The 12,036-nt window shown below is 37.0% G+C and overlaps 1 protein-coding gene across 1 annotated transcript; it reads left to right on the forward strand.

Annotated features, from left to right (window-relative positions):
- Nucleotides 1-281: 281 nt before the first annotated feature.
- On the forward strand, nt 282-10,811 carry icam5 (intercellular adhesion molecule 5). The gene is made up of 15 exons (XM_058378123.1): nt 282-527; nt 3,281-3,544; nt 3,692-4,015; nt 4,539-4,802; nt 4,928-5,260; nt 5,343-5,570; nt 5,670-5,897; nt 6,084-6,335; nt 6,424-6,762; nt 6,926-7,153; nt 7,255-7,482; nt 7,713-7,964; nt 8,105-8,443; nt 9,337-9,591; nt 9,798-10,811. The coding sequence occupies exons 1-15, from the start codon at nt 473-475 to the stop codon at nt 9,950-9,952; spliced, it is 3,744 nt and encodes a 1,247-aa protein (XP_058234106.1). The 5' UTR covers nt 282-472; the 3' UTR covers nt 9,953-10,811.
- Nucleotides 10,812-12,036: the final 1,225 nt, after the last annotated feature.

The following is a 12,036-nucleotide window of genomic DNA, read 5'->3' on the forward strand; positions in this document are numbered from 1 at the left end:
TATTTTGGAGTCATTCATAAATTTCTAGTTGTTGAAATATTGCCTCAAATGAGAGATTATTGCTTTGCCATGCCCAAATACTGACACTGTTATATAACACCGCATGATGTGTGTTAATTTGCTGTCATCAGTATAAGTGTTTTTGTATGTATGCTTGTTTAAAAATATCCTAACACCTCACGCTTATGAGTTGCAATAGGTTTTTTTTTCTTTCTCAGAACACATTCGGTGGCCATTCTTCCGTAGAAAGAGGTTCCTCAATACATCATCTAACAGGATTTCCTGATGCCCTTGTTATATTTTTTCCTTCAGTGCATGCTCATGCTCCGCTTGATGCAGACAGGAGAACTGTTTCAGTTGGCCACATGTGGACTCACTGCTGGATACATAGCCTTTTTTAAAAATCATCATCATCATCATTGTAATTTATTCTTATTTTTGTCACCTGTAGGTCTTTAGGTAAAACTGGACCATGCTGTACCTTACACAGCTAACCGGCATGGTTCTTCTCGCGCTCATAAATGGCGGTAAGTTTTCATCTTTCCATCTCTTCACGATTGCAGATCGATTCTTTTTTGGCAGAAGATTTCTGGCTAATTTTTGTCCTTAATGTTTATTGCTCAATTATTTATCCAATTTGTATATATTATACAGTAACCATTTTGTAATAAAAGCAAAAGTCAAGATCAAGAATACATGGACTTCAACCTGATTGAATTTCATACTGCAGTAAATGTCCTTGTTTGTGAGGCTCACGTGCTTACAGGTGCCATGTTGGAAATGATGACAAAGTTTAGCTTTTTACTAAGCAATGATATTTAAGTTTTTATTAACAAACTCATTCTCTGTTGTCTGGGATGAGAAGAGGTACCTTGGTGGAATATATTTTTGTATTTTGAGACTTTTAAGAGTTGATTCGAAAGCCGGTCAGACAAGGGTGTGGCTGCTGTTACTTTCATAATGATGCTAAAACAAATGCTGCAAAAAAAAGGTCTTTGCTGACCACAGTGGAAAGCTCACTTTCCTGGGTGTAACCCAATGGGTGTAACATAACTTGTCCCTTTGAGTTTTAGAATTTTTCTGACTTTTTTTGTGAATGAATTTTGAGGGAGTGTTCTCAAATGTTCATGAAAAAGAGAGAGAGAGAGAGAAAATCCAGTAGATATAGCGAACATCCAATCCATTACGAAGTCTCTTCTCATCTTCTCTCTCTTCTCGTGTTCTGAAGGTCTGTATTCAGTGTTGAATTAAGTGTACACAGTGAGGACTAATACTGACTCCTCTTTATTCAAAACTCAGACATAACTAGAGACTAGAGTGTGTGTCAGGTACAGTAGCTGTGTGATATTTCTGCATGCAGGATGGAGTTCAATTCAGTGTTATATAAACACTTCAAACAATAGACAATTCATACACTGCAGAAATACAGATACGGATAAAGATATTTTGATTCAAATCCCAGATGGAAAAAAGTCAGAGGCACAGAAAACCTTCCCAAGTCTGTATGAGGAAGAAAGCTTGAAAGGGGTAAAAAAAGGAACCCATCCTTTTTCAGTGTGACCAGATGTTGTGACCAGTGTGATTATGAGTCATTAATCTTCTACTGTATACTATAAAGTCAAACTTTATAAAGTTATAAAGTCAAGTGTGTTGAAAGGATCATCAGTATGGACATCAGAGTACTTTTTAATTGCATTAGAGCTTCATTTGAGCTTTTAGCTTTTAGTCTATTGTATTCAAGTGAATGATTCACTGAATAATGGATGAGACTTGGGCCTAAACTGTTTTCATTAAGTTTATTCATAATTATTCATAACTCTGGGGGCATAATTGGGGGCAACAGCATCCAAACATCCCAGATTCCCACTCTCTATGGCCATGAAACCTAAAATACCTAAAATAAAGATTATTCACAAGAAGCTTGACTAAACAAATAGATTTTCAATCCAGACTGAAAGAATAAATCTATGTCTGAGTCCTGAAAACTAATTGGAATGTTGTTCCATAATTTTTGGGCTTTGTTAGAAAAAAAAGAGATCTATAGTCTTCATTATTCTAGTTAGTAATAAAGAGAGTCTGCAACTTTTGATCAAAGCGGGTGTGGTGAAGCATGAAAGGCCAAATGTTCCCTCAGGTACTGCGGTGCAAGACCATTTAGTGCTTTATACGTTATTAGGGGTATTTTATAATAAACTTTAACTTTTACTAGGAGCCGATGCAGTGTGTAAAAGATAAGAGTGGTCATATCTTCTGGTTTTAGATCTCTGACCTCTGGCTCCTAACTGGAACTGGGTTTATACATCTACTGGAGAATCCAAACAGCAGTACATTACGATATGAAATATACCTGGAAATAACAATCATGTGAACTAGTAGTGACATTATATTTCTAATAGAAATAATGACAGATAATTTAGTAATATTATTAATGTGAGCTTTAAATGGGTGACTGGGGTCAAAAATCACACCATGAAAGAGGCGTGTCTCGGTTATGTGCAAGTGTGAACAGTATTAGCTTGATGCATCAGCATTGTCCAGTCCAAGTCCAGGACCACTAGCTGACAGTTTGATTTAACCACAATACAGTGTATTGAAATATATGCACCTTTTGCACTATAAATAAATTCAAAATTATTATGTAGTGTATCATTATTTTTTTCATTCTTTTAAAGTAAAAAAGGTTTTTTTCATTCCTCTGAATGAGATGCTAAGAAAATCATTTTAAATTCATGTGCATAACTCAGCTGTGAATATGAGTAACTTTAAACCTCAGAATAAGCCCATATGTTGAGAAATACCCATCTATGTTGAAAAACCTTCTTGCAATAGCATTGAGGCTCATTGTTGTTAATGGGAACAATGAAGATGGGGGTGTTTTTGTTTTAATCAGAGCTAGCTTTAGCGATCTTCTGCAAAGAAAACCCACTGCGTGACATTTTGTTTTCAGTGTTTCCTGTGTAGTAACTTATATACATATAACATACATCATTTCTTAACAAAAAATGGTCTAGCTGTGTTTCTGAGCATGATCACCTGAATAACAATAAGTGTTAGATATAGTATAAAAGCTAAAATGTCTAGCTGTTTATAATGAAACTGACACCAGTCCTTGGGAACACCAAATATTACTGCCAAATAATTGCATGGAGAGGCATGACATTTATCATGTGTCCTCTATATTTGGATACATATCAGGCACAAAATTTGGAAATTTTTGTTGTATTTTAAACTGAATGATCTTGAACTAAGCACACGCTGTTTGTATGAATTCTGTCATTAGTGCAATCCAACAATTGCTCTGACCTTATGCTGAACCCTCCTGAGCTGGTGGTAAAATATGGAGATAGTGTCTCAGTGAGCTGCTATTCCCTGTCCAAAGACACTGATCTGTACTGGATAGTTCCACTGGGAACTATTTCCTATTCTGATAATATGACCGTCATCTGGAAAGCAGACAATCTGACAGACTGGGAAGCACAGCCTGCATGCAACAGGACCGTGGATGATATGCAATGCATCAGAACACTCCCGCTTACTGTTTACAGTAAGTATCCTATTTTAAAGTGTTGGTTTACTTGTAAGTAAGACTTTTTCTTCACAGTAAATTTGTGCACCACAGAGTCGTAGAAATGCAGGAATATTATGTGTGAAAAGATGGCAGATGGTAGATAAAAATCTTCACTCTGTGCAGAGCTTCCAGACCTGGTGTCCATCAGCACCGTGAATCACTCAGGGCCAATGACTGAAGCCAGAGAGTACAAGCTCCGGTGTGACATTCAGAATGTTGCTCCTATTCATCTTCTCACTGTGGCCTGGTACAAAGGACCTGATCTAGTGACCAGCAAAAGCTTCACTGACTTATTTCAGAAGACTCCAAGAGCAGTGTTCACTGAGCTCCAAATCATCCCCAGCAGAGGTGATGATGGAGTTCAGTACAGATGTGAGGCCAAGCTGAATCTGGAACATCAGCCTTCTATTACAATGACATCAGATCCTCTCAACGTTACCGTAACCTGTGAGTGCTCCACATATTCTTTTATCTCCTTCAACTTTACACATACACTGGAGATGCAGAAGATTGAGATTTGGTTGATGGATGAAAGTTCCCTGGTGAAAGATGGCAAGAGAGAGAAAAAAGCAAGATTATTTCTAAGAAAATCTTCATTTATGCTTCTACATTGTCAAGAAAGAAATTTAACTTTATCCCATGTTTGTCATACTAACATTTCTAACATCTAGTTACATTATGAGTATATCCTTGAGTATACCCATCCTTGAGCTACTGACCAATAGCCAGGAGGATTGTTAGATTTCCAATTAAATAAAAGACAGTGTAGAACCAATTAAGCTATAAATGCTAAAATGTCTAGATGTTTACAATTACACCAGTTCTTGGAAAGACCAAATATTACTGCCAAATAATGCATGGAGAGGCATGAAATATGTCATATCTGTCCTCTGTATTTGGATACATTTCAGACAAAAGCTGTATTCTAAACTGTATTAGCTTGACCTGTTTGTATGAATCCTATCATTAGCGAAACCCAAAAATTGCTCTGACCTTGTGCTGGACCCTCCTGAGCTGGTGGTAAAATTTGGAGAGCCTATCTCAGTGAGCTGCCGTTCTCTGTCCAACGATACTGATCTGGACTGGAGCGCTCCATTGGGAAATACTTTAAGACCTGATAATCAGACCATCATCTGGAAAACAGACAATCTGACAGACTGGGAAGCACAGCCTGTGTGCCACAAGACCATGGATGGCGGACAATGCGAAAAAGCTCTGCGGCTCATAGTTTACAGTAAGTATCATGGTGTTGATTTATGGATTGGTGACTAAATATGTGGAACAAACTATTACGAATCCAAGTATAATATAGTGTATATGGAAGGAGGTTTAAGGCAGATAAATCATTTCTCTGTGCAGAGATTCCAGAAAAGGTGACTATCAGTGTCATGAATCACACTGGGCCACTGGCTGTAGGCAAAAAGTATGACCTCCAGTGCGACATTGAGAATTTTGCTCCTGTAAATGTCCTGGCTGTTTTCTGGTACAAAGGGGAGACGTTAGTGAAAAACAGAGGATTCTCAGACTTGCCCACCAAAACTCCTAGTAATAAGACTGTTACACTGAAGATCACCCCCAGCAAAAGTGACTCTGATGATCCTTACTGGTGTGCGGCAAAGCTGAAACTGGGAGCAACAGGACCTCAACCTCCTCCTAACGTGACTTCAAATCGTCTCAGCGTCGCAGTTCACTGTGAGTGTTTCAAAGATACTTTAGACTTTACATGCATGTAACAGAACTTATTTTCTCACACTGGTTTATATCTGTTTTTCAGACAAACCTGTAATAAGCTGTTCAGATTGGTTCCCTTTCGAAAATACCCCCTTGAGCTCATATCATTATAATGTTATGGGAAATCCATTGCCAGACATCACCTGGTCTCGAGACCAATCAAAGATCAGCTCCGACACGCATCTCAACAGGAGTGACTCGGGCCAGTATACACTCATTGCCAGTAATGTGATGGGAATTTCACGCTGTAACACAGAGATCACCGTGGAGTGTGAGTGGAAAAGCTGTAAAGACTATGTGGATATCATCAATGTTTTATGATTACAGATTTATTATTTTGATACTGAAGTCACTGTCTGTTCTTTTTCAGATCCTCCTACATTTAACTGTTCTGATAGCTATACGGGGATAGAGCATAAATCCTTCTTATATCAATGTTCAGTTATGGCTTCTCCTGTAGCAGACATTACTTGGAAAAAAGATGGAAAAACAGTGAGGCCTCCTCAAAATCTCACAAAGGCAGACAGCGGCAAATATGTGATAACAGCCATGAACAAGCATGGAACTGTACAACACATTCTGACCCTTGAGGTTCTGGGTAAGTTCTTTTCTTCATACTAGTGCTGTTTAAATTCTTGATTTATGGGATAAAAAAAAAAGTTATTTAGAAAGGAAAATATATATATATATTTGGTTAGACTTAAAACCATATGAGAAAACTTCTTTGAAAGTGTTTTCAAAATTAAATGGACAATTTTTATATAGAGTATATATGTTTCGGCAGATAAATGTCCCATTACAATTCAGCCTGCTGAACTAGTGGTGGAGTTTGGTGCTTCAGCCACAGCTAACTGTTCCACAACCAGCACCCACAATGGCATGGGCTGGGAGGCAGTGGATGGAGAAATAGACATGAAGCAAGGTGTCCAGTTCCTCATCTGGAGGGTAGAGAGCGTCACATACTGGAGCACGAAACCAGTGTGCTTCATCAATGCACACGAACAGTGCACTGTCCATCTCCCAGTTACTGTTTACAGTGAGTCGTATCTTACTAGTCAGCTTTGAGGTATAATAACATGCCATATATATAATATATTTCAAAAACATCTACTCTTTCCCCACAGAGCGTCCAGACTGGGTGTTGATCAACACCTTGAATCACACGGGGCCAATGATTGAAGGCAGCGAGTACAAGCTTGAGTGTAAACTTCAGAATGTTGCTCCTGTTCGTTTCCTCACTGTGAACTGGTACAAAGGACAGTCAAGACAGCTAGTAAAAAGTGAAGAATTTCAGAACTTTTCCTCTTCAGAACCACTAAATATTTCTACCACACTCGGGATCTCCACAAGCAAAGAAGATGATGGAATTCAGTACACATGTGAGGCAGTGCTGAACCTGGGACCAAAAGGACCTCGACCTCCTCCTATAAAGTCATCAGACCCTCTCAGCATTAGAGTGTACTGTGAGTGTTTCATAGAGCCTGCAGGCTTTACATATCTGCAACAGTATATTTTAACATTTATTTAAATATATATAAATATTTTTTTCCAGGTAATTTATTCTTTTAAGTATACAAAATGTAGGAAAATGTTTGTTTCTCACATTGGTTTATATCTGTTTTTCAGACAAACCTGTAATAAGCTGTTTAGATTGGTCCCCTTTGGAAAATACCCCCTTGAGCTCATATCATTATAATGTTATGGGAAATCCATTGCCAGACATCACCTGGTCTCGAGACCAATCAAAGATCAGCTCCGACACGCATCTCAACAGGAGTGACTCGGGCCAGTATACACTCATTGCCAGTAATGTGATGGGAATTTCACGCTGTAACACAGAGATCACCGTGGAGTGTGAGTGGAAAAGCTGTAAAGACAATGTGGATATCATCAACTGTTTTATGATTACAGATTTATTTAATTTGATACTGAAGTCACTGTCTGTTCTTTTTCAGATCCTCCTACATTTAACTGTCCTGAGAGCTATACGGGGATAGAGCATAAATCCTTCTTAGATAAATGTTCAGTTATGGCTTCTCCTGTAGCAGACATTATTTGGAAAAAAGATGGAAAAACAGTGAGGCCTCCTCAAAATCTCCAAAAGGCAGACAGCGGCAAATATGTGATAACAGCCATGAACAAGCATGGAACTGTACAACACATTCTGACCCTTGAGGTTCTGGGTAAGTTCTTTTCCTTCATACTAGTGCTGTTTAAATTCTTGATTTATGGGATAAAAAAACGTTATTTAGAAAGGAAAAATATACATTTTATATATATATATATATATATATATATATATATATATATATATATATATTTGGTTAGACTTAAAACCATATGGAAACCTTCTTTGAAAGTGTTTTCAAAATTAAATGGACAATTTTTATATAGAGTATATATGTTTCGGCAGATAAATGTCCCATTACAATTCAGCCTGCTGAACTAGTGGTGGAGTTTGGTGCTTCAGCCACAGCTAACTGTTCCACAACCAGCACCCACAATGGCATGGGCTGGGAGGCAGTGGATGGAGGAATAGACATGAAGCAAGGTGTCCAGTTCCTCATCTGGAGGGTAGAGAGCGTCACATACTGGAGCACGAAACCAGTGTGCTTCATCAATGCACACGAACAGTGCACTGTCCATCTCCCAGTTACTGTTTACAGTGAGTCGTATCTTACTAGTTGGCTTTGAGGTATAATAAAATGACATATATATATATATATATATATATATATATATATATATATATATATATATATATATATATAATATATTTCAAAAACGTCTACTCTTTCCCCACAGAGCATCCAGATCAGGTGTTGATCAACACCTTGAATCACACGGGGCCAATGATTGAAGGCAGCAAGTACAAGCTCGAGTGTAAAGTTCAGAATGTTGCTCCTGTTCGTTTCCTCACTGTGAACTGGTACAAAGGACAGTCAAGACAGCTAGTAAAAAGTGAAGAATTTCAGAACTCTTCCTCCTCAGAACCAGAAAACCTTTCTAAAACGCTCGAGATCTCCACAAGCAAAGAAGATGATGGAATTCAGTACACATGTGAGGCAGTGCTGAACCTGGGACCAAAAGGACCTCAACCTCCTCCTATAAAGTCATCAGACCCTCTCAGCATTACAGTGTACTGTGAGTGTTTCATAGAGCCTGCAGGCTTTACATATCTGCAACAGTATATTTTAACCTGACATTTTTTCCAGGTAATTTATTCTTTTCAGTCTAGAAATTGTTTTCTTTATTTTCTTTATACCACAGCACTGCTACTGATTGGCTAGAAATTGTTTAGATTGTTTTCACAAGTTTAGATCGATGTGTTCATTTAAAAATGATTAGTTGCCATAGTAACAACTCAATCACACTGTTTACAGGCTATGGAACCGAAAACAGTGTTTGATTTCCTAATTTTGTTGAACAATTACAGGAAGTCTTTTGAGAAGTGGTGCATAGCAAATGTAAACAGCCAAATTAAGCAAGCAATGCATATGCAAGCTGAGAATACTCTGGCCCTAGTTTCCTAGGCTTAAGCAAAGGACAAAACCATTGGTTTAATAACTTTAACATCATGGATGATGAAAATCATTAGAGCCTCAAAAATGTGTTCAGGTTGGTTTTAAAAAAACGTTCTCAAAGCCAGGAAAGGATATTAGTACTTTACCAACTTTAGCATGAATAAAAACATGCTGTTAAATTTTAGCAAGGATCGCGTCACAACTAAGGAACGGCTTTTAGAGAGCTTCTTTAATTATTTTAAAACAGCATGGCACATCGAGTGTTAGTCTTCACAATACAGCAGCTTCTGCAAAATTAATCACAGAGTTATATGTATAACAGTATCATTTATTTTGCATGTTTCAATGCTGTGTGTGTGTGTGTGTGTGTGGGCACGCATGGTTCCCTGTGATAACCTGGCACCCCATCCAACTTGAATTGTCCCACCTTTGTTTGATTTCCTGAACATAAAAACTTGCACTTTTGGCTCAGTATCTGTGAGATGTAGTTTCAGTATCAAACTTTGTCCATAGATGCTCCCGAAATCCAGTCAGTCAGTCCCTCAGGAGTGGTGAAGGCAGGCAGCGACGTGTCTCTGAACTGCACAGCAAATGGAAATCCAGAGCCTGAAGTGTGGTGGAGCTTTCAAAATCAAACTAAGGCCACTGGGAGGCGACAGACAATCCTGAATATTTCTGAAGCCAAGCTTGCTGATGCTGGTGAATATTTGTGCACTGCTAGAAATAGACATGGGGGCCAAACAAGAACAGTCTCACTGAGAGTGCAAGGTAAGTCTGATGTCATTGCTGTAAATGTAAGGCTAGTAAATACCATATGTCATCAATATGGGCAAATGATTTAGTTTACTTTAGAAAATTAATTTTAATTGATTAATTTATTTTAGAAAAATCACTTTCTTAAAGACAATGTGTTACGTAGCATGAATTATTGACTAACTTGAATCTTGTCTTTTTTTTTTCCATTTTCCTTACAGAAAGCAACATGCGCACAATATTAATCACTTGTGGGGTTCTATTAGTAGTTATAATCTTAATTGCATATTTTTTTTACAATCGTACCATGAGTAGACGATCTGGAAAGTACACCGTACAGGCTAATGGTGATGTCTCTATGTCACTGCTGAGGTAGAATGATAGAAAATGTACGACAACCAACACAGAAATAAACTAAAGGTACCTCTGAGTGATTTTAGAATTAGATAGGCATTTGTGACTGAAGACTGTCTGTTGCTGCAATTGCTGCCTATTGCTGTAATAATATGTACAATTGTTTTTATACTTTGCAAAGAATTTATGTATATTTATAAGGTGTGTGTGTTTTTATACAAATTTTAAGCAATATCTCAAAAAAGGCCCACAGATACATAAATTCGCTTGACTTTTGAACAGGGCGTCGCTAGGGCTAATCTTAATCCAGCCCCAAATGTTTTATCCCGTATTTTGAGTTTAGAGGAATTAAGTAATGATTGGTTTAGTTGAGCACTGTTGCCATTTACTGTACGCGATTTTGACTCACATCTCTCTTCACACACACACAGGCCAAAATACCACAAGAGTGTGCACTCAAATATGCTCTAGAACCGCTATTGCGATACTGTAACGTCATACACCTATCGGTCTGCCCAGCGTCTGAACATCATGACTTTCTTTTATACAACTAATGCAGTATTTAAGTTATAATACATACATGACTTAGGCGAACAATGGGCCAGAACAGACTCCATCATTCGGCTGTTCTGTCTATTAGAAGAGGAATTATAAATTATAAAAATCTTAGTATGGTAACTGACCGTTTTGCTCAAGTCAAGTCTCGGAGATATTCTCTGATGATTCCACCCTCAAAGAAATAGGATCAAAAAGTCACCAAGAGCATGAAATAGACAAGATACAAGTACAGATGCGAGAATGAGAGATGAGAGAACAATAAGAGTAGAGAAGAGAAGAGAAGAGAAGAGAAGAGAAGAGTAGAGAAGAGAAGAGAAGAGAAGAGAAGAGAAGAGAAGCAAAAAAATAAATAAATACATAAACAAAGAATAATACATACAGTAGTTCCAGCATGAATGAGGAATGAAATAAGAGGTGCAAGTGTAACATAGATTACTGTAAAATGATAATAATAAAAAAGGATCTACACGACACTGCTTCAGACGCAAGCTGTAAAAGGGATAATATTGCAAGGCATACGTGTGTGAGAGAGAAAATGTAATGAACTTTTTAGCTGCAAGACTGAAATGATGGGAGGAGTCAGAAAAAAGATTATATGAAATTTTCTAAAGTTGCATACTATTTGTGTTCGTGTTTATTATTAAATAATATTACATAAAAATGCCCTTGCCAAACATGTTATTCTTGCTTACCCTCTCTTCCTAATGATGTTTTGGGCTCAGCACCTGATGTTTTCAAATCCTAGAAATGCCCCTGCTTTTGAACAACGACCAAACTTTAAATGTATTTTCTAATGATATGGATTGTGAATAAATTTTGCTTCAGAAATTGGTGCAATATTGTTTTTTTTATTTATTCATTTTTTTTATTAAAGTGTGACAGTGGAGATCACAATTAACTACTGACAAGTAGTTAATGAATGTATTTAATGAATGCAAATGCAGTTACACTTCACAGTAAGAACTGTTTATATATAGTTCATAATTATAATCGAATGTTCTTTGCTGCAATGTCAGGTTAATTTCTAGTTCATATTTGTGCATTTTTATATATATATATATATATATATATATATATATATATATATATATATATATATCATATTCTACCTGTTAGTTATGGTGCATTTTTAGGATGCATTCTTTAGAGTCTAGACCATTGTTGATTTTCTGATTTTACAATTCCACTTTCTCTAAACGTCACAGCATATTTTTCTAGTTCGTCTCTGTACAATTTCTTTATCACTTGAAGCTTAATAAACTAAATAATAGATTTTTTTTCAGCTTATTAACACTATTAAATTAAATCGATCTTGACTGTGTGCAGTTATATATATGATTGTTATTTTGTATTTTAAAAAAATCCCTACATATATGTAATCAATGTGCTGTGTTTAATTTGTTTAATAATTAGACTAATATAATATTTGGTAATATTTGTTCACATTTATTTATCACTGCAACAAGTTTTGAGACCCGCGAGCTACAATACCTCGTGCGGCAGCATCCTTTCCTACAGGCCTGCCGTCTAGGGGCCGTAATCCAAATG

Source organism: Hemibagrus wyckioides, linkage group LG24 (genome assembly GCF_019097595.1).
Source record: "Hemibagrus wyckioides isolate EC202008001 linkage group LG24, SWU_Hwy_1.0, whole genome shotgun sequence".
Taxonomy (NCBI): domain Eukaryota; kingdom Metazoa; phylum Chordata; class Actinopteri; order Siluriformes; family Bagridae; genus Hemibagrus; species Hemibagrus wyckioides.